Source organism: Aedes albopictus, chromosome 3, assembly GCF_035046485.1.
Source record: "Aedes albopictus strain Foshan chromosome 3, AalbF5, whole genome shotgun sequence".
Taxonomy (NCBI): domain Eukaryota; kingdom Metazoa; phylum Arthropoda; class Insecta; order Diptera; family Culicidae; genus Aedes; species Aedes albopictus.
In genome coordinates this window covers 78,602,049-78,624,675 of record NC_085138.1, presented here as the reverse complement: position 1 = coordinate 78,624,675, position 22,627 = coordinate 78,602,049, and the positions used below count along the sequence as shown (strand labels likewise).

Below are 22,627 nucleotides of genomic sequence, written 5' to 3'. Positions count from 1 at the left end.
CATTCTTTTCCTGCCTTGGCATGAATTTGTATATGTGAGAAAAACACAATGATACACTATTCCCAGGGAAGTTTAGAAAAGTTTCTGACCGCAACGGGAATCGAACTCGCCGTCACCGCTCTAGCAATAATATCCTTGTCATCCGCAATACAGATAAATTGGCCGGATTTCGTGAAAATTGTGCCCCAGAAATTGAGTACGGCTCGTCTTATAACAACCTTCCGAGGTTCACACTTGAATCGATGTTCAATTAAAGGCAAAAAAATCCATCACATTCTTGTCGTAGTCCCCGTGGAGATTAGAATGAACCCGTAATCCTTAGGCTGTTTTTTGTTTGTTTGTATTAATGAAATTTCTAGCCCTAGGCTAATTCATCTCGAAGTTTTGTACGCCAGCCATCGTTGCTTTTATCAGTCTGGTAAGTTTCACAGGAAATCAGTTCTCGTCAATGATTTTCTATCGCTCTGTGCGGTCGATACTATCGTAATGCCGTCTTGAAATCGATGAACAAGTAATGCATTTGGGCCTGGTATTCATGGTACTTTTGGAGGATTTGCCGTACGGTTAAGATCTAGTCCGTTGACGACCGACCGTCAATGAACCCGCTTAAATAATTTTCCACGAACTCATTTGATTTAGGCGACAGCCGACGGAAGATTATCTGATAAAACATTATCACTTCAATCAACTCTTCCGGTAGTCGTTCAGTTTTTCAGATCCTGACTATCAACCAGTACACACAGGTGGCCAACGTTTCTGGACATATCTTGATGAATTCAGATGCGATATCATCCCTACCAGCTGTTTTGTTTGTTTTGAGTTGATGAATGGAATGCTTAACGTCTCTCTGTGTGAAAGTTGGATCACTGCCGTCCTTTGATGCACTGACGTAGGTACCCAGCTGACACAAAGTCGTAAATGATGTTGAATAGGATGCTAAAGTGGAGGCCATATGCGTACATGCTTCCATTTAACCGCGTGTAAAGTGTACGCATATCGCTCCCACTTTAGCATCATATTCAACATCATATGCGATCGTGTCAACGGTAGTCGTATCCTCCGTTGCGCTGGTCTCCCGTGCCTACGCTCTTCAGATGCTTATCGAAATGCTGCTGTTAACTTTCAATCACCACACGTCCGACCGTCAGGAAGCTTTCACTGCATATTTCTGCTCGTGTCACGAAGCTTTTGGGGAATGTGTTGAGATTCTGGTAGAACTTCTGAGTTTCTTGTGCTATTTCCTCGCACTACGCTTCTTTCAAGCGCGTGTTTCTCCCGCTGTTTGTATCGTTCCACGTTCTGCCGGGTTCCTTGCTGCAGCATTACCGCCCGCATTGCGGTCTTCTCTAAAATCGAAATGCTCTTCTAGTCAAATCATCCGATCCGACGACTTCTTTCCACATACCCTCTGGTTCTCTCGGCTATGTAGTTGATAGCTACTTTTACTGTATTGTAGCAGTTCTCTAGATGGCCCACATCAAGGTCATCCTCGTCTGACAATGCTGCCTCGAGGTTCTGCGCATAAGTTGAAACGTTATGCGGTTGCTTCAGCCGCTTTAGGCTATACTGTGGCGGTCGCCGGTACCGAACATTGTTGATGATTGAAAGTTTTGGGAGCAGTTCGATCATCGCCAGGTAGTGGTCAAACTCTATGTTAGCGCCAATGTAATGCCAGAGAAGCGCCGACCACACACTCAATCCTAAATTGCCTGTTCGGCACTTTTTTGACGAAAATGGAACAGCAGAACGATTTCGGTAGTTTCGGTATTAGATTTTACTGAAGTTCAGTGAACTAACTGTCAAAAACTTGTGCAAAAGGTAAACAATCCATTATTGCTGTATTCAGCTGTTCTATTTTCGTCAAAAATTTACCGAATACGGTATTCAAAATTAAGTGTGCATCAATCGTAGTTCAGTTACGAATCAGTTTTTTGTGTTTCGGTTGAGCTGTCCACTTGCTCAGTTGGTGGAGATTTTGTAATGATTGATTTTATATCCAAGAACAATTCTATTCACCCTCATTTAATGTGACTTCTACCTACCTCATTGAACAGCGTAACTGTTAATAATCGTTCTGATACCAATATATGTAATCCGGAATATTTCCAAAATGGTTTAAAATATATAGCTTTGTATAGGGCGACTTTGGGTATTATCGGCAGGTTTGTTCTCTTCTCCATGAGCGGTTTTTTGTCCGCCTAATTCCGTGAAACTTGGTCGTACAATTCAGCTTAGTTGAGAAAGGTTTGGGGCCAACTTTAAGTTCAATTAGGTTTCAATGACGAAGAGAACAAAACTGTCGAAAGTACATAGGTTCCTCTATTTGTAGTGCGAAGAAAAACATAGAATAACAAAGTATATGATTTGCAATATTTTCAGCACGGAGCAGACGTAACGAAGAAGAATCGCGACGGTGCTACGCCGTTGGATCTGGTTCGGGAAGGTGATCAGGATGTGGCGGATCTGCTTCGGGGCAATGCGGCGCTACTCGACGCCGCCAAGAAAGGTAACCTGGCACGGGTGCAACGACTGGTTACACCGGACAATATCAACTGCCGGGATGCCCAGGGCAGGAACTCAACCCCATTGCATTTGGCTGGTAGGTTTCTTTATTTTTTTTAAGTGTTATTTAAACGATACTGATGAGGGTCTCCTCTTTTCTATTCAAGCTGGCTACAACAATCTGGAAGTTGCGGAATACCTACTGGAACATGGGGCCGACGTAAACGCACAGGACAAGGGTGGATTAATTCCACTGCACAATGCCTCGTCCTATGGACATTTGGATATCGCAGCTCTGTTGATCAAGCACAATACCGTGGTCAACGCCACGGACAAATGGGGCTACACTCCACTGCACGAAGCGGCGCAGAAGGGGCGTACTCAGCTCTGTTCACTACTCGTGAGTATTAATGCAATCTTTCCATGCGTCTAGCTAGAGTAAACACTGAATCCTTTCATATTATCCATCCAGCTCGCACATGGAGCCGATCCGTTCATGAAGAACCAGGAAGGGCAAACCAGTCTGGATCTGGCGACGGCAGAGGACGTCAAGTGTCTCCTGCAGGACGCTATGGTCGCTTCGCAGGCATCTACCACCGCCAACGGCGGCAGCAGCTCATCCATGGCCAACAGTGCCCTGATGGCAACCACGTGTTCACCAACGACTGAAACGGTCACACTGCCAACGGGCGCCTCAATGACCCTATCGGTTCCAGTTCCGCAGGTGAGTTCAGTGCTGGTCAGATGTTTCGATGAACATCTCTAACACTGATTTTCTGTATTCTTCTAAATTCCAGCTTCCGGTACGCAGCTGCCTAAGCCCGGCACAGGGAGCCGAGTCGAACGTCGACGGCGTCGTCCTGGACGATGACAAGATGACCCAGGTGGTATCCGTTGAGTCATCGGTATCCGCATTCCTCACTAGTCTACAGCTGGAGCATCTGATCGAGTTGCTCGAGCGGGAACAGATCACCATGGATATCCTGGCCGAGATGGGGCACGAAGATCTGAAACAGGTCGGCGTCTCGGCGTACGGATTCCGGCACAAAATTCTGAAAGGCATCGCCACACTTCGGGCCACTACAGGTTAGTATATCAGAACTATTCAAATCCTACGGAATATCATTGAACTATAAATTTATTTCAGGACTAGGACTTACGCCGAACCCGGGCACACTGCTGGTCGATCTACTTCCCGACGACAAGGAATTTCTTGCCGTCGAAGAAGAAATGCAAGCTACGATACGAGAGCACCGGGACAATGGCCACTCCGGCGGTTACTTCAATCGATACAACATCGTCAGGGTAAGTAGTCAAACCTGGTTCCGTTCCGAGCCGTAGTTTAAGAATCATTTTGGTATTTCCCACGAATCAGGTGCAAAAAGTCCAAAACCGCAAACTGTGGGAACGGTACGTCCACCGGCGGAAGGAAATCTCCGAGGAGAACGGCCACCAAGCGAGCGAGCGGATGCTCTTCCACGGGTCACCCTTCATCAACGCTATCGTGCAGAAGGGGTTCGACGAACGGCACGCCTACATCGGCGGAATGTTCGGCGCGGGGATCTACTTTGCCGAGCACAGCTCCAAGTCGAACCAGTACGTGTACGGGATCGGCGGCGGCATCGGATGTCCAGCGCACAAGGACAAATCCTGCTATCAGTGTCATAGGTGAGTGGAGTGGGGTTTTTCGGATCTTGATATTGGATGTTAACGAGTTGTTTCTTTTTTTTATTCAACGACAGACAATTACTACTTTGTCGAGTAGCTCTAGGGAAATCGTTCCTGCAATTTAGTGCAATGAAGATGGCTCACGCCCCACCTGGACATCACTCCGTCATTGGGAGGCCTTCGGCTGGCGGGTTGCATTTTCCGGAATATGTCGTCTATCGGGGTGAACAGGTGAGTTCAAATTTAATGTGCCTCTGCTGGAGTCGGCCTTCTGATTCGCTGTGTTGATATGCATCGATTTTTTTATGAACTTCGAAGATTATGATAAGCTATCATGGTTCAAACAGATACTCTTCTTCTTCTTCTTCTTTATGGCTCGACGTTCGCATTGGAACTAGGCCTGCCTCGCTTCAACTTAGTGTTCTTAATTGCACTTCCACAGTTATTAATTGAAGGACTTCCTTTGCCTGCCATTGTATGAATTAGTACATTGTAAGTACAATGATACACTATGCCCAGGGAGTCGAGAAAATTTTCCCGACAGGAACGGGAATCGAACCCGCCGTCTCCGGATTGGCGATCCATAGCCTTAACCATTAGGCTAACTGGAGACCAAACAGATACTCTGTGTTCTTTAAATTTCATGCCACGTGTACTGCCCCCACTCGCATAACAGTCCCATCTTTGCTGGGTTTCCTATTCATATGGGACTTTTATGCGAGTGGGGGCAGTGTAGTATGAGTTCAAGACTTACGTCTGTTTTGGAGAACAAAAGATCTATGGTCCACTGCACAAATTTATTCTGGCCTGCTTACTCTCACGCGAAATTTGACGTTTGAGCGGTGTCGGCACCGCTCAAACGTCAAATTTTGCGTGAGAGTAAGTAGGCCAGCATAAATTCGTGCAGTGGACCATGAACGAATTCCATAGTTTTACAATTATTTCCTTGTAGAACCCAGTTCTACATAGTGTCCTAGTTGTGTCCAATATATCTATGGAGGCTCTCTGTAGGTGTAATCGACATAGCTACCAAAGGTTAACTTTGATCATCGCTCCAATTTGTTTGACGGAGCGTTTCCGGTTATTCAAAAACACTACAGAAAATTTGTTTTGAGCAAATTTCAGTTCCTGCAGCTCATCCACTCCCCCATAACCGTAGGCAGCTTAACTTCTTCGATCTATACACCATAGACCTCAAGCATTTAACCGTTAGTGAAGCCGACGATGATCACGCTCACTGGGAACTTCAACCTCAAAACCTTACCGTACATATTCTCAATTTAGTTGAAAATCGGAGTTTTCGACTAGCGAAGTTGGGGTTTTCTCCAAATCCGTGCGTCGGACCTAACTTCGGAAGTGGTGCGCTATATAGTAGACCTGGTCCGCTATACAGCCCACCGCTTCCGAAGTTAGGTCCGACGCACGGATTGGGAGAAAAATCCAACTTCGCTAGTCGAAAATTCCGGGTTTCAACTACACGGAGAATAATATTCCAGAGCATCGAATGAAACCTTTCGAAATTCTTGAGGTTTTGCGAAAGCACGTCCGACGCTCCTCTGGGCCGTAAAGGAGTACCTAAATCTGACAGCAATTTCCGAGAATCTTGTATAGGTGTACGGGTAGCTCAAGACTTAGGAGGACTGTAAAAATAGTTCCCCAACTGGCACTATTGTATGCGTCCCTTGGGTTACTACTGCACAGTAGTGAACTTCTCCCCTCTTACGCTGGAGAGCAATCAAGACAGTTATAGTAACGGACAAGATACCGTTTACGGTCAATCTCCCCTTCCGGAAGTCGAACTGGTTACCCAAGAGACCATCTTTACTCTGGGGATGTACCTAGACTTAAGGATCATCCCGATCGCCTTCCCCGCCGTATCGTGCAAGCATTTTGATCTACATGTCGACAGATCACTCGGTGGTTTGGCAATAGGACCAGGCTCTATCTCTTCTAAACCTCTGGGAAGACTCCCTCATCTAGACATTTCTGTACATCATATCTGAACATCTCGTGTGTCTCTGCAATAGCCGCCTTTTAGGCCATGTTCGAAATTCCATCAGAGGCTGGGGCTTTGCCTTCACTAAAGGATACTAACATTCCTCATCAGTGACTCTTTACTTATCCCCGGCGATCCTACGAAAGGAGGCCAAGGACTCGGATCATGACGCGGTAAAAGCCCTTCGATGATGCTCTCCAGCATTTCGGGAGACTGCTCTATGGGAGCCATCATAATTCGTGTCTTATTCATCACGACCCTGTTGGCGTCACCCCATGGGTTGTTTGACACTGGGCTCCTTGTTTGCCCTTTCTTGAGAGCGACTTTGGCTGCCACAAGCGCCACCTGCCCATCAATACGCTGCTGGTCTCCGATTTCTAGAGTGGACTTTAGTCATTAGGGGGCGTCCATAAATGACGTAGCTTTTTTAAGCGATTTTAAATACCCCCCTCCCCCCTCGTAGCATTTCATCACAAATTCGGATACCCCCCCTATAAATGACGTAGCTTTTTAAACACCCCCCCCCTCCCTCTACTCAACTTTTTTTTTTATTTCAAATCCGCAAAGAAAATCGAAACTTTGTTCTGATATCAATTTTAACTTGTATGTTTAACGAATACACCCGCTTCTTTTTTTGCACGGGTCTGGTTTTTGCTATAACTCAGTCAATTTTCAACCGATTCTCATGAAATTTTGTTCACATGTAGGCACGATTAGTACTAAAAAGAATCGGGTGTACTTATTATGAAAAAAAAACAACAATCGAAAGAAAACATTGCTGACTGCCAGGTTCAGATCGCCGACATCAAGACCATAAGTGCAATCAGTGGAGATTATCACCAAAGCTAATGACTCAATAAACCGCCCATCGTTCTGTTTGTTGCCAAAGAACAGGAAATTGAAGCTCCCAATATAGTTTATCTGTATTGCAATCTGTAAACTGTAACCTGTTAAGAATATAAAATTGGTTTCATTTGAATAAAATGCATCATGACATTTGAGGGACCCTGCAGGAGTTTCTTCTAAAATTCTTTCAGCATTTGATTCTAGAATTCCTCAAGGAGCTTCTTTTGGTATTTCCATTTTTGAGAATTCCTTCCTTTTTGATTTCTACAACACTTCCTTCAGAGATCCCTCCAAGAATTCCTTCCGGAGTTTCTTATTAGTTTCCACCAAAAGATCCTTCTGAGATTTATCCAGGAGTTTTATTTTCTAATGTTTTTTTTTTAGTTTATTCATGGTTTCCTTCAGGAGTTGTTTTAAGATTTTCTTCTTCTCTTTCACACCTGCAGTTTCTTCGAACATCTGTTCAGGGATTTTAGCCGCAATTTCTTTTGAGATTCCATCAGAACTTCTTTCTGGGTTTCCTAAAGAAGGTTTTTCCTGGATTCCTCCAGGAGTTCCTTCTGGGTTTCTTTCAGGAATTCCTTTCGGAATTCAATCAGATATTCATTCCGAAATTTTTGTAAGAACTTCTCCCGACATTCTTTCAAACCCCTCCAGGAGTTGCTTCTGGGATTCGTCCAGAAATTATTTTTCGGATTCCTTTAGGAATTCCTTCATGGATTCTTTTGGGTGTTTCTTCTGGGATTCCTCGAAAATTTCCTTCTTGGATTCATCCATGATTTTTTTCCCGGGACTCCTCCAGGTTTTTGTTTTCGGTATCCTTCCATTCACTCCTTCCAGTATTCCTCGAGGATGTCTTAGAATTCCACGAGGAATCCCTTTACGGATTTCTCCCATAGTTCCTTCTGGAATTCCTCCTAGATTTTCTTTCTTAGATTTCACCAGGAGTTCTATCTGGATATCTTCCAGGATTTCTTAAGCAATTCCTTCCGAGATTCCATCAAAAATTTCTTCCGTGTTTTCTACAGAAATCGAACCAGGAGCTCCTTCTGAGACTCTTCAAATAGCTCCCTCTGAGATTCTTCCAGGAGTTTATTCAAGATTTCTCCAAAAGTTCCATCTAGAATTGCTCCAGAAACTCCTCACGGGATTTCTTTTAGAATTTGTCTATGATTTATTTTAAAGATTCCTCCAAGAGTTCCTTCTGAAAATCTTTTGGAAGTTCGTTCAGGAATTCCTCCAAATTCATTTGGAATGTTTTCAGAAGATTTTTTTCTGGGATTCCCAATTGAAATTCCTGTGGAAATGTTATCATTCTCCTGTTGGGGAAACCTATAAAGAACACCATTAGAAATTCCTTCCAAAGCTGCTAGAGGAGCTTCTTACAAAATTGTAGTAGGATTTCTTCGAGGAAGTCCTGTAGAAACTATATAAGAAACTCTTCGAATAATGGCATAATGCCATAAACTTTTTTTTCCTTTGCAGCCTTAGCGGTGTGCAGTGCCTTATAGCAAGCAGCAAACTAATGGTCGTGAGAAGCATTTGAGCGATATTGAAAATTTTCTGCGTACACAATACATTATTCTTTAAGCAGGATTTCAAACCATTTCCTCAGATACAGTTGTTGCGACCGATAGCTGCATGTATTATGAAAGGAAGCCGGCATTTATGTCCATTATTTGTTATTTACATTAATGTAAATGGAAAGAGAAATCATGCAATATATTTTTTCTTCGATTTACTAATACTTAATGCAAGTACAATTTTTTTAAATTACGAAATACCTTTTTCAATAGGCTCAGTGGAAAGCTACGTAGCATATCATAAACCCCTACCCCCCTATCGTCACACTTCGTCACAAAATCACAAACACCCCCCTCCCCCCTAAAAAGCTACGTCATTTATGGACGACCCCTTATTACATCGCATGCAAGCGAGTACCATTACCAAGTAGTCAACGCTTAGACCGAGCAAGTTTCGTCCACTACTGGATGGCCTTCCTGTGCCAATATACCTTGTTGTTGAAGTATGGTGTCTTCCATCTACGAAGGCTTCGCCTGGTCGAGCCATCCTCAACACGCTGCTTGCCGTTGCTGTATTCCCGACTAGACAATTATATCATGTTAATATCATATTGTGTTATGTTGTTATAATGTTTTTCTATAACTTATTATGTTATCAACTAGATGCAGGATGATGTTAAAATAATCAAAATTTTAACAAAAAATACACTGGTCTAATCAAGATTATGACCTATTTTGTTACAATTATATCAAAATTATAACAAAATGTGATATGAATTTTAGCCTCAGGATTAGTTTCTTTCGAATTTTGATACAATTTTGTAACATTTTTTTCCAAATGTCCAAGACTCAAAACTAAATGATAACACAATGAGTTATCAAACAATATTTATTACATAATGCGATGTAATTGAGTTATAGTATTTTGAAATCATTAAGGATGTTGAACATGATTATAACACAATGAGTTATAAATATCATGGTTTGTTAGGATTATTTTATATTTTTGTTACAATTTTCTAGTCGGGTTCGATAACTGTAGTAAACCGCCATGTGGTCGTTGTGAGTGTAGGCATCGTCTACCCTCTAGTTCGAACAACTTGTTTGGCCAGGACTACAACTACAAAAGGTATAGTTGATGATCGACTCCGTTCCGTGTCGGTTAAATGTACTTTTATACCGACATTACACAGATGGATATCGAACATCACATCAGCAGAATCTAACCTCGCTGGTTCGTGAAACGGTTACTCCAAATCAACTACTCATTGTCATTGAAGTCACCCGCTATTACCACCAGCCTTCGTCCTGTCAACTTCGCCGTCATACAACTTTCCATGGACGTTAACAGCTCTGACAGTCTTCGAGTTATCGGATAACAGTTACAGAAGAAGACGCCGTTATCCTTGGCGACCACAAAGCTCTCGTGTGATGTTGACACCAACTCCTGGACTAGGTTGGCATTTACTCATCGTCCATATTGCCGCAATTTCCGACCCACCCGTCCGCCACCCATTTACAATTTGCGCGGTATGGGTCCGTTATGATGGCAATATCCATCCCAATCAGTAACTGCGTGACACAGCACTGGACCTCCAGTCGGGTGTTTGCTATTCTTGTCTCTCTCTCTCACTCTTCTTGGCGTTACGTCCTCATTGGGACAAAGCCTGATTCTCAGCTTAGTGTTCTATGAGCACTTCCACAGTTATTAACTGAGAGCTGCCTCTGCCAATGACCATTTTTGCATTCGTATATCATGTGGCAGGCACGAAGATACTCTATGCCCAAGGAAGTCAAGGAAATTTCCTTTACGAAAAGATCCTGGACCGACCGGGAATCGAACCCGTCACCCTCAGCATGGTCATGCTGAATACCCGTGCATTTACCGCCTCGGCTATATGGGCCCTATTGCTATTCTTGTGCACTTGTGCAGTTGTACAGTTGAGAGATTTAGTGCAGTATTCTGCACTTTTTCCTTACGGCCTTTTCTGTCCCAAGATTGTGTCCCTGTTTGAAACACCTGAAGCGGCTGGTAAAAACTCAACGAGCACATCGCCCAACCAATCTTGATTTTTCCTACTTAAACGGATGCATTGGAATCCGGCACAAGTTGCCGGAATAAGGCCACCTGTGGTCCTGGCTGGCCTTCTACAGTTGGACGGCAGCAGTGGTCACCTGTACCTCGCATTAATGCTAACAAAGTGTCGTGACGAGGTCTTATCTCTACTCCACCGTCAGATATTCATGGCGAGGTTCTTGCGCGTCCTTAAGGACAGACTTGTTAGAATCCCAAAATGGCCGCCACAATGGCCGACTTTGGCACCTACTCACGATTTCGAGGGCACAAATCTCTTCGTAAAAACCAACACACCTGAGCTTCTTATTTTAAGCTAATTACAAGTGAGCGAGAACAGAATAATAAAAAGCACTGTTGCTTGAAGCTTGCTTCTTGAGATTTGTGCGTTTGGAGTTCTGATGCACTGTTGAAGCGGGATTTCAAGACGTTTGTCCTTACGCTCAATGATATTTTTTCCGATACGAGAGCGTATTGCGTCTGATACTACGTATACGTCGACTCCCAGATCCGTCGACTTAGTAGCATCGCTCCTCATTGTCTTCAGAACCACCGAGTACTTGGGACTCTTCGATTTTGATGGCAAGAGCCGATGTCAATTATTCACAGGTCCGGGTGAACGTATATGTTTGCCTGTATTTGTCGATAAAAATATGTAAACAAACCGATCAGCTGATCGCGACGTCACGTTCGCCAGAAAATTTGTTCGCAGCTTCTGGAACGTGACGTCACCTTCGGCAACTTCGTGCGATTTCGGCTTGCCGAAGTTGACATGACACGACTACTACTTCAAAATTATCATAGCACAAACACCACTTTGCCCGATGGGCCTAACCTGATGAAATTTAGAACATTGGGCAAGAGCGTCGCTCAAATCTCTCTTATTGGCAACTACTTCTTCTGTTCCGCCTTCCACTAAAATCAACGGGACATTCCACCCTATCCTATGGTAACTGAGAACTTACATATAGTCGTCACCTCCTGCTCGCTCCAATCTGGGCCTTCCCAGGCCTACCCTTCCAGGACACCTGGCTAAGGCCCGATTCACGGGTTTTGTTGTCCTTTTGCTTCGGGCTAATACTCTCCCCGCGAATTCGAAATCCTTAGTCCGGGTTGACTTTGGTAGCTTCCGTAGCTTGTCTTTGTCTTGCTCTGTATCTTGCATCGATTTTTGCATTTTTATAAAACCCTGCCTGAGATCTTTGCTGATATTACCGTGCGGTACCCATATTCTGAACGGTTAAGGGAATCTCACAACAAACACTTAAATAAATGGAAGTTCTTGTTGCTAGAGATAGTGCTTCACATCACCATCAAATGTGTTTGTTGTCTAGCTAAATGTATAAAATAAATTAAATCTCATAATAACTTCCAGTCTCTGATCTAGACATATTTTTGTTTGTGGACGACGTGTTCCTAATTATGGACACCATAAGAAGCCGTGGTCCTAATTCTGAACACATAGTGTTACTTACTATGTACAAACACATTCTCTACGTTCGCAGTTCAGTCAAAAACGATATGTTTTGTAACGATTGGATAATAGAGGGGCTTAATAAAATTAACACCTCAACTCTCGATTCAATATATGCTTCATAAAAGGAAAATCTATTTTGCGTTAGCCGACTATTCAGAATATGGAGCTGTCTATAATATGGTGCTCGCACGGTACTCTTCGGTATGCAAAGTCGATGATCACGTCCAGCAACTACACGGTTTTTGTTGACATCCCTCGCCAAGCTCGCTGCATTCATTATCTCTCCCAGCGTGCTTATCGGAGTTGCAATGGTGTTCCTGTTTTCTTGCGCTTGCGCTATAGGTTGCACAAACTGCTTCCTCCTTCAGTAGCCGACCTTCTAAGACCTAGAATCCATGCGACTAGCTCACTACTAGTTACGCTTCTATTTGAATTTGAAGATTTGACCTAAAGCTCATTTTTATTCCCATGATTGGTTTCTAACTTCGCAAAAGCCCCATATTAACGATTTAAGGGACAAATTAACGAGCTAAGGGGCTCATTTATTTATACCACATGCTGTCAAAACAAATCCTTTCCGTGTAATGCTGAAGATTCTTACTGGAAGATTTATAGTTTCGCAGAGAAGTTGCAGATTTCTCAGGATGATCATTCGGGAAACAAGTTGCGTACAGAACTAATCTGGATAACCGTGCTTCTAGGAACAAGAGGAGGGCTCTTGAATCAATCAGATATTTACGGCAATCCCACTATTCCGATAAGCGGCTGTTCATAAACCACGTAGACCAAAATTTGTTCATCTCCAACTCAGACAACCCACTCCCCCTCTCTCTTCGTAGACTTTTGCCCATAAAAAAAATTAAAAAATTTGTTTGGAGCGTAGACTTTAGCCAGACCCCCTCCCCCCAAAAAGTCTACGTGGTTTATGAACGGCCCCTAAGATGCTGCAAATTCCAGGTAGACGCGGATTAATTTGGGACTTCACATTCGTCCAGAAGTTCCTTCACAAGGATTTCTCCATAAATTCTTCAAAGGATTCTTTCTGGAAAATTTTAAGGGAAACCTCTTGAAATGCCTAACAGGATTTCTCGCAAGATCACTTCCGCATTTCTAAGCGCCATTTTTTCCTAGTATTCCTCTCTGCCGGTGGTTCTTTCGGATTCCCACCAGCATGTGTCCAAGATTGCAGCAATTCTTGCCGGGAATCCTACTTGAGAACTCCTGGATTTCGAGCGATTTCGCTTGGAGTTTTTCACAGGGATCTTGCATGATTTCTTTCAGAGGTATTTCATCCATTCCTCTGGTAATTCTACTTAATTTTCTCCCAGGATTTCTTCAGGAGTTTTTCACGAGTTTTCAGTAGGATATCTATGACATTTGGTTGAATGACGTTTGTTGGAAAGTACATTAGTTCGAAAGGCAGACAACTAACTAAATGTTCAATTGGCAACAATCCCAGCATCAGTCAAGGCTCTCCGACGACTAATGATCGGCATACATTAATTGTGGAATTTCTTCTGGAGATTTTTCTGGTATTGTTCCCAGAGCCCATCACGGGGTTTCTACCTGAGTTTATCCTGCTAGCGTTTTTTTTTTCTAGAAAATATCGTTTGCATTCGTCACCTTGGCGTTTCTTTGCCTCTCAGAATTTTCAGGCCTTCTCCTGGACATTCTCCAAAATTTTCTTCCGGAGTAGCATTCAAAGTTCTTGCTGGGATGTATCAGGCGTTTTCTAGAAATACCTCCTGAGATAGCCTATGGATTTTTTTGTAAGAAAATCTACGAAAAAACAAAAGGAATTTCGGAAGAAACTTCGAAAAAAAAACTGGGACATCTCTGAAAAACTTTTGGTAGTAATCGTGAGTGAAAATATAAGGAGAATTGCGGGAGGAACCCTGGAAACCTTCTAGAGAAATTCCCGGAGTAATCTGGTCAGAAATACCCGAATAATTCCTTGGGAAAAATCCCTAGAAGAACTTCTACAGAAGTTCTTCAATAATTACTGGAAAAACTTTTGGAGAGTTTTCCTGCATATTATTGAACGAACTTTGGGAGAATTTCGTTGGGGTCTCTGCTAGGAATCCTCCGAGAAACTCAGGGAGCAATACCGGGAAAACCTATGGAAGAAAGCCCGGGAAGTAATCCTGCAGATATCCTAGGAGGAACTCTGGTAGAAATCCAGGAAACCCCTGGAAGAAAACATGGGATATATTCTTGGAGAAATCCTGAAAGAAACTCCGAAATTTTAAGGAAGGTATTGCGGTTCTGGAGAGTTCAAGGAATAATCCTGGATGGAATGCGTGGGGAAATTCTCAGAGGGATTTCAGAAAGAATTTTGAATAGATTTATAATCAAATCACTAAACAAATCTTTGTAGGAAATCCTAATTACTGAGAGTTCTTGGGTTCACAAGGTTTCTCCAAAGTTCGCTAGTATCCATCGGAATTGTCAGGATTATATTGCTACCTTCCATTTTTTATTCGAAATTGTTATTATTTCCTCTTCATTTTCAAATTTTTAATATTTTCATCAGAATCTCAACCACCAATAGCAATCTTTGAGGCTAATTAATCAGAACTGGTATCAAATACTACTATTATTCATTCTAAACGTTTTGTTTGTAGTATGTTGCAAAGTTGAAATGTAGTAAACTCGTTTTTATTCATACGAACACGTTCCACAAGTAGTTTTCACTAACAAATTTGTAGTAAACTCAAGTTTAACTAATAAAAATAGGGAAATTCATACGACCCAATGTTACCATCAGCGAGGTAGACAAATAGTCCGCATTTATTACAGTTGCAGTAAATACAAAAGTGTGTGTTCATCGTAATGCTGCTTCCACTTTTCAATCAATTCAAATGAAACACCACCTGTGACCTAACTGACCTAATACTCAAAACCCTTTCCTCCAATTCACAGGCCTACCCGGAGTATCTGATCACCTACCAGATCGTCAAACCGGACGACAGCGCCAGCCCCGAGGAGCCAGCAAGATGATGGACAATCTCCGCAGTCAGCAACATCGGTCAAAACAACAATATCGTTTTTGCCAGTACCAGCAGCAGTGGTAGCAACAACACCAGCAACAGCATTAGTAGCAGCAACAACAACAATAGCAATAGTAACAGCAGCGGCAGCAACAGCAGCAGCAACAACAACACCAACAATGGGAACAGTGCAATTGCCAGTGTGCACACTTCGAGTTTTACGCGAATTCGATCGACGACCCGTTCAACAATGGCCAAAGCCACGGCGGTGCGGGTTTCGACCGGAAAAAAGTTCAGTCAACTGTTGATCATCACCCCGGCGGTGGCCATCGACAACAACAATGACGGGGGCTACAATGGACCATTCACTTCGCACGACAGTGGCTGCGGCAGCAGCGGGGCCGGCAGTGATGCCAGCCTGGACGAAAGCGACGGAGGCAATCCGGAACGAATCCGCAGTGCCGCCGGTGATAGGAAGAACAACAACGATAAATCGAATCGGTTGAAGCTTCTGCCGAAGGCGGCCCGACAGCATATCGTTACCAAGGTGTCGTCGGTATCCATGGGTGGATGCGGCGGCGGTGGTGGTGGCGGAAGAGATGGCAGTGCTACGCAATCGTGGAGATGGTGCTCGATCATTTGTTCGGCGGTAAGATGTTTCAGGGCAGCTACCCATACGCGGCAGCATTTCGGAACTATTCATTATACGGCCAATGCGGGCACAGTCGATGCCGATTTGGGACCCGGAGAGAGGAGTTCGGTGAGGAATCCTCTGACTAGTGGTCGAATCGGGTCGGGAGGGAGGTCTTCGTCCCGATTTAGTAGCAGTCATATCTACGAATACACTATCAAGAGTTATCGGTCCAGTCCGAACGATCACGACCTTATCAATAACAATAGCGGCAACCATTCCGGGGGTGGCGGTGACTCGACCGATCGAAGCAACATTATGTACAAGTTGTGACAGAATTCGGGCACTTTACCCTCATCGTTATCGTACAGCAGCTCTTTCATGGTTTGCTTTGTGCTTCGTCGCAGCAAGCCACCGGGCCAGCAGCCAATAGTAGTAGCAAAAACAACACCATACTGCCAAATATTACTATCGATGTTTATTGTTGACCTTTTTGATTTCACCATTATCGAGATTGAGATTTGCTTTTACTGAACCGTTGCAGCAGTGGGACCTATTTTGGGTTTGATTAAACTTCACATGATGTTTCAACTGGTGGTGGAATCGTTGGAAGATCTGTTCTGCTTCTTTTTTCTAGCGTGGCGTCCCATTTAATATAACAGATTGCTTCTCAATTGAGTGTTTTCTTACAGTTTCCCTTCTGAAATTCGCCTTGGAACTTCTTCGAGAGTTCCCCAAGGAGTTCATTCTTGTAGACTCTTCGGAAATTTCTTTAAGAGTTCCTTCAGGAATTCTTTTAAGAGTTGTTGAATGAATTCTTTCAGGAATTTTTATAGAAGTCCCTGTAGCAGTTTATCTAAAAAATCTCCCAAAATTATCTACATAAGTTTTATTATAAACCCGGCAAAGATTCCCTTCTAAGAAGTTCCCGAATAAGTTCCTTATAGAAGTCCCTTCAGAAACTTCTTTAAGAGTTCCTTCAGGAATTCTTTTAGAAGTTGTTGAAAGAGTTCCTTTTGAAACTAATCGAGAAGTTCCTATAGGAATTTCTGGAGGAGTTTATGCAGATTTTTTTCTAGAAGTCCCTTTAGGAATTAATCCAGGCTACCCTTCCTTCAGGAATTCTTCTGGCAGTTTATCCAAAAAATTACCAAGGATGGCCTCCTAGACGGATTTCGGAAAAGCCTTAGTCCCATCTGAAATTATTGCAGGATCTTCTTCAAGAGCTCCCGAAGGAATATCTTCGGACATTTGGGGCCGTTCATAAACCACGTAGACTTTTTGGGAGGAGGGGGGGGGTCTGACCAAAGTCTACGCTCCATACAAATTCCAAAATTTTTGTATGGACAAAAGTCTACAAGGGGGGGGGGGTCTGAGATGGCCAAAATTTGGTCTACGTGGTTTATGAATAGCCCCTTTTATTAGGAGTTCTTTCAGAAATTCCTTTATGAGTTTCTGAAGTTTTTTTTTGGAATTTCTCTTGAAGTCCTATTAGGAGTTTACAGTTTAGGAGACACTTCTGGAATTCCTCTAGCAGTTTATAAAAAAAAAACACCGAGATTATCTCCATAAGTTCCTTCAGAAATCTGACGAAGATTCCCTTCTGAAATTCCCGTAGGAACTTCTTCAAGAGCTGCTTTTAGTAATCCCTTCGGAAACTTCTTCAAGTGTTCCTTCAGGAATGCTGAAGGAGTTCCTTCTGAAAGTTATGGAGAAGTCCCTATAGAAATTTCTCTAGAAGCTCCTTCAGGAATTCCTCCAGTAGTTATCTAAAAATTCTCTCAGGCTTATCTCCATAAGTTGTTCCCGAGATTCGGTTGGCTCCCTTCTAGTAGTTCCTTCGGAAATTTCTTTAATAGTTCTTCCAGGAATTCTTTTGAAAGTTGCTGAAGGAGTTCTTAAAAGAATTTCTCTAGAAGTCCCTCAAGGAGTTTATCTAGGTAATGATTCTGGTATTCCTGCAGTTTATTTAAAAACTCTCCCAGGAACTTATGAAGGTAAAGTTCCTTTAGAAATCCGGCTAAGAGTTTCTTTTGAAATTACTGTAGAAACTTTTTCAAGAGTTCCCGAGGGAGTTCCCTCTAGAAGTCCTTTCGGAAATTTCTTAGAGAGTTCCTTCAGGAATTCTTTCAAGAGCTGCTGAAGCAGTTCCTTCTGGAACTCATGAAGAAGTCCCTATAGGAATTTCTGTAGTATTTTTTTCAGGAATTTTAAAGAAGTCCCTTCAGGAATCAAGGCGATTCTGCAGGAATTCCTCCAGTAGTCATCTAAAAATTCTCTCAGGATTACCTCCTTAAGTTCTTACAGAATTTTGGCTGAGTCCCCAAGAGTTTCCGAAGGAGTTCTTTCTAGTAGTTCCTTCGGAAATTTGTTCTGGAGTTCCTTCAGGAATTCTTTTAAGAGTTTCTGAAGAAGTTCTCACAGGCATTTCTCCAGAACATCCTCTATATGATCCTTTATAAGTTTATCTAAAAAATCTACCTTCATAAGTTTTTTTTTTTGAAATCCGGTTAGGAGTCCCTTCTGAAATTCCTGTACATTTTTTTTCAAGGGTTCCCGAGGGAATTTCACGTTGAAGTCCCTTCGGAAACTTCTTTTACCTTCCTATTGCATCACATTAGGAATAGTTCGCTGAAGGTAGTGTACGGTTTATGATCCTAATGCAAAAGGAGGTTTAAGAGTCGCTGAGAGAGTTCCTTCTGAAATTTATCAAGAAGTCCCTATAGAAACTTCTGAAGAAGTTCTTTCGAGAATTTCTTCAAAAATCCCTTTAGGAATGTATCCAGGTGATCCTTTAGGAATTCCTCTAGGTAGCAGTTATCCAAAAGTTTTCTCAGGATAACCTCCATAGGTTCCTTCAGAAATCCGGCTCAGAACCCCTTCTAAAATTCCTGTAAGAACTCCTCCTTTAGGAATTTATCCAGGAGATGCTTCAGGAATTCCTCTAGCAATTTTTCTTACAATTCTCTCAGACTTATAGTCATAAATTCTTTCATAGATCCGGCTACGAGTCCTTTCTGAAATTCCAGAAGGAACTTCAAGAGTTTCCAAAAGAGTTCCTTCTAGTAGTCCCTTCAGAAATTTAGTATTATCAAAGCAATTCCTACAAAAACATGTTCAAAAGTACTCGCTGGATTTCCTTCTAATAGTCCCTTTAGAAACTTCTTATGATTTAGGAGTTGCTGAAGAAGTTCCATGTCTAATTTACCTAGACGTCCCTTCAGGAATTCATCTAGCAGTTCATCTAAAATTTCTTCCAAATTGCGTTCTTTCAGAAACTTTTTTAAAGTACCCGATGAAGTGTGTTCTAGTAATCCCTTCGAAAATATATTCAGAAAGTCTTTCAGCAATCTCTTCAGAAGCTCGTTTAGGAATTGCCTCTACAAGTTTTTTTTCAGAAATGTTTCTAGTGTTATTTTAGGAAAATTTCCGAAGTATTATGCGAATTTACTTCGAAAATTCTTTAAAAGCTGTGCATTTTTTTAAACTCATCAACAATTTCTCAGAGTTGCAGTCAAATAAAGATAAATCAATCAATCAGAGTTGCAGTGAGAATTGCAGGAACTTCTATGGGTAACTTGTGAGAATTTCCAGAACAATTCTAGAAAGAATTCCTTCATGAACTTTCAGAGAAGCTTCTGGAACAATCTAGAGGAACTCTTAGAGCAATTTCTAAGCTAACTCTTAGAGCAATTGCTGAAGGATCTCGTAGATGTGTATTAGTGTGGGACACGCTTGTATGAAAAAAATAAATCCTCGCTCCAGTCGACTTTTTAGATCCCATTTAGGCCCCATATGAACTGTACAAAATTTTAGCGCAATCGGTGAAACTATAATTTAGCGCAAGCGGTTCAAAGTTTGCATAGGATTTACTATGGGAAAAGTTACACTTTCAAACAAAAAATCCCAGAGGTCGCCCTTTGTCTCCTTAATTCAAATCGATCAATGCTTCTCGTAGAAATAACATTTACGAAACTTTCCTTCGAAGACCGCAAAACGATTGGATGCTTGTGGAAAAAGTTATAGATTTATTACCAATTAGTGATCGAACGAACGGCTTTTTGTTTTGTTTTATCAGCAGCACTGCTGCTGCCGTTGTTGCATGGGGTGGCGGGAGGCATCACCACCCCCAGAAACAGCAGCAGCCAAGGCAGCAGCTACAGTGCTGCTAATAAAACAAAACAAAAAGCCGTTCGTTCGATCACTAATCGGTAATAAATCAATAACTTTTTCCACGAGCATCCAATCGTTTTGCGGTCTTCGACATGGTCTTCGAAGGAAAGTTTCATAAATGATTTTTCTACAAGAAGCATTGATCGATTTGAATTAAGGGAACAAGGGACGACCTCTGGGATTTTTTATCTGAAAGTGTAACTTTCCCCATAGTAAATCCTATGAAAACTTTGAACCGCTTGCGCTAAATTATAGTTTCACCGATTGCGCTGAAATTTTGTACAGTTCATATGGGACCTAAATGGAATCGAAAAAGTCGACTGGAGCGAGAATTTGATGTTTGTCCCATACTAATGTGTATCGTGTAAGAATTTTCTGAAATTTAAAACATCTGGGGGAATTTCCTTATTAACTTTTGGAGAAACTTCTGGAAAAAAAATCTAGAGGAATTTCTAAAGTAAGGTACCCCGGGGCACGTGAGAATCCGGGGCAAGTGTGACCTACAGCTATATTCTTATTATTTTTTTAGTTTTAAGGCAAACATTCTTCATAGAAAACATAGGTATCACACCAACGGATACTTTGAACTCAAAAATTGTTATTGTTCTCACCATAAAAAGACCATATGTGTTATTGTTCACATATGTAATTTTCAATTCACTAAGTAAGATTAACGTACTCTACTACATTCATCGTTTATAAATAGAATAACAAATAAAGTAAAACTTTTTCGGTTTCAGGATAATGTTTGGAGTGCTTGCAAAATATTTTAGGCGAAAAAGCTGTAATTTATTTTCATTTATTACCTTTGGTTAACTGCTCTCACTTGCCCCAGTGCATTTCAGCATCTGGGGCAAGTGAGACCTATGAGAGTAAACAAACACAATTTCATATTTTAATCTCGTTTTCCTCAGCCTAAGTCGAAATTGAAACAAAAGTGAAGTAAAAATCGGCGTCTTAAGTAAACAATCGTTGAATTACACTTAATTACTTATATTCTGGTGATAAAGCTATTGTTTAAAATGGTAAAGTCTTGGATAGAACATATTTATTTTCTAAATCATGTGTTTTTCATATTTTCGTTCAAGCAAATTCTAATATTTTTCTTGTTTTTCGCTGCATAATGTGTTTTTCTGAATATTAAGGAACCGGCCATAAAGTTTCAAAAAATTGGAAAACGACTTATTCAAAGTTCACGATTTAAAAATCTTTATTTAATGATCGTAAAATTATGTAAGGGAAAACAAAACATCTGTAAATCTTGAAAAATCCTTTAGGGAGATTCATCAACTACGTAATATGAAAAGCAAGTTTGGTAATCTTTCGGCATTTAACCTTGGGGCGCTTTTTGTATAACTAAAATCAATTTGTTTTACACGAGCTGAGTTAAATCAACTTTTCTCAGTGATTCGTTATTATATGTGTTACGTAATTTATGCACGATACCACAAAACTTTTCCAACATAAATCGCTAAACATAGTTATTCGCATAAGATATCTATAATTTATGCTACCTTACATATATACAGCAACTATATTAAGTCATTTGTACAAAAAATCTGAATAGGTCCCACTTGCCCCGTGATACGGTGTAAATGAAAATCTGCTCCATTTTTCATCGTATGCATAATATACAGAATTTAAAATTTTTGAAACAGTTTCAATGCCCGTTAATGAGAAGAAATATACCAACAATGTCTTTCAGAATCATTTGAATTATAAAATTAGGTATGTTTAGATTTTTTTGGCTTGGCAAAACCAAACTAGCATTTTTTTAGGTCCCACTTGCCCCGGGGTACCTTAACTCTTACAGCATTTGCTGAAGAAACTCCTGAATCAATCCTTTCAGGGACTTCAGGAGGGAATTCCGATGAGACACCTGGAGGAGTTCCTACAGGAAATCCATAATGAATACCTGAAGAAATTCTTGCAGCAATTTATAAAACTCCTTAAGACGCTTTAACAGCAAAACCTACCAACACTCAGCAACTCTTGAAGGAATTTCCAAAAGAATACGTGGAACAATTCCTAGTAAAACTTCTTAAGCAAATCCTTCAAAAATTGTCTTTAAAAATCCTGATGGATCTCTGAAGAGGAATTTCTTCAAAATTGTGTAAATTGTGTAGGCAACCTTTTGGATTGTCTTAGAAGATTAGGCCTGAAAAATTCGAGGAGAAACTCTTCGAGAAGCTCCTGGAGAAACTTCGGCAGGAACTCTTTCAGAAGCTCTTGAAGCTTCCTTATAGATTCTGGGGGAACACTTTGGAGAACACCAGGAAGAACTTGGAGACTTTCTGGAGAATATCTTAAGAGAAGCTTCTGTAGGAATTCCAGGAGGAAATCCTCGGAGATCCTTGAGGTATTTCTGTAGAAGTTTTTAAAAGAACTCCAGAGGTGATCCTTCAGCAATCTCTCAATGGATACCTGAGGGAATTTTTGGAGTAATTTATAGATGAGCTCTTACAGCAACAACTTCCATCATTCAGCTACTCCCGAAGCAATTTCTAAAGGAATACTTCCTAGGAACAATTCGTAGTATCTCTCTTTTAGGATTTTTTTGGAAAAAAATATTTATAAAATTCCATAGGAATTCCTCGAAAAATTTCTTAAAGAATTCCTTTTGGAAATTCCTGAAGAATGCTTGTGAAATTTCTACAGAATTTTTAAAGGCATCCTTTTGGCTTTCCTTAGACGGTAAGGCTTGAGGAATTCCAGAAGGTATTCTTTGATAAGCTCCTGAAGAAACT

The 22,627-nt window shown here is 41.6% G+C and overlaps 2 protein-coding genes across 7 annotated transcripts in view; both read left to right on the top strand.

Annotated features, from left to right (window-relative positions):
- Nucleotides 1–15,146, top strand: part of LOC134291390 (poly [ADP-ribose] polymerase tankyrase) — a 92,939-nt gene extending 77,793 nt beyond the window's left edge. For all 6 annotated transcript variants that reach the window (XM_062859089.1, XM_062859088.1, XM_062859087.1 and 3 more), the window contains exons 5-12: nt 2,380–2,599; nt 2,670–2,902; nt 2,975–3,226; nt 3,300–3,588; nt 3,650–3,807; nt 3,878–4,170; nt 4,245–4,401; nt 15,009–15,146. In XM_062859089.1, coding sequence (XP_062715073.1) covers nt 2,380–2,599; nt 2,670–2,902; nt 2,975–3,226; nt 3,300–3,588; nt 3,650–3,807; nt 3,878–4,170; nt 4,245–4,401; nt 15,009–15,086 — 1,680 coding nt within the window. In that variant the 3' untranslated portion in view covers nt 15,087–15,146. The remainder of the gene's footprint in view (nt 1–2,379; nt 2,600–2,669; nt 2,903–2,974; nt 3,227–3,299; nt 3,589–3,649; nt 3,808–3,877; nt 4,171–4,244; nt 4,402–15,008) is intronic.
- On the top strand, nt 15,086–16,040 carry LOC134290249 (putative uncharacterized protein DDB_G0277255). The gene is made up of 2 exons (XM_062857324.1): nt 15,086–15,105; nt 15,149–16,040. Exons 1-2 carry the CDS (start codon nt 15,086–15,088, stop codon nt 16,038–16,040), a joined length of 912 nt encoding a protein of 303 aa, XP_062713308.1.
- The last annotated feature ends 6,587 nt before the right edge of the window (nt 16,041–22,627 follow it).

What these genes read in the sequence shown, in the direction of transcription:
- LOC134290249 (XM_062857324.1), top strand. Translation starts at nt 15,086, where the DNA reads ATGGACAATCTCCGCAGTCA. An exon ending in ATGGACAATCTCCGCAGTCA is followed by an intron (nt 15,106 to 15,148) that starts GCAACATCGGTC and finishes TGCCAGTACCAG; the next exon opens with CAGCAGTGGTAGCAACAACA.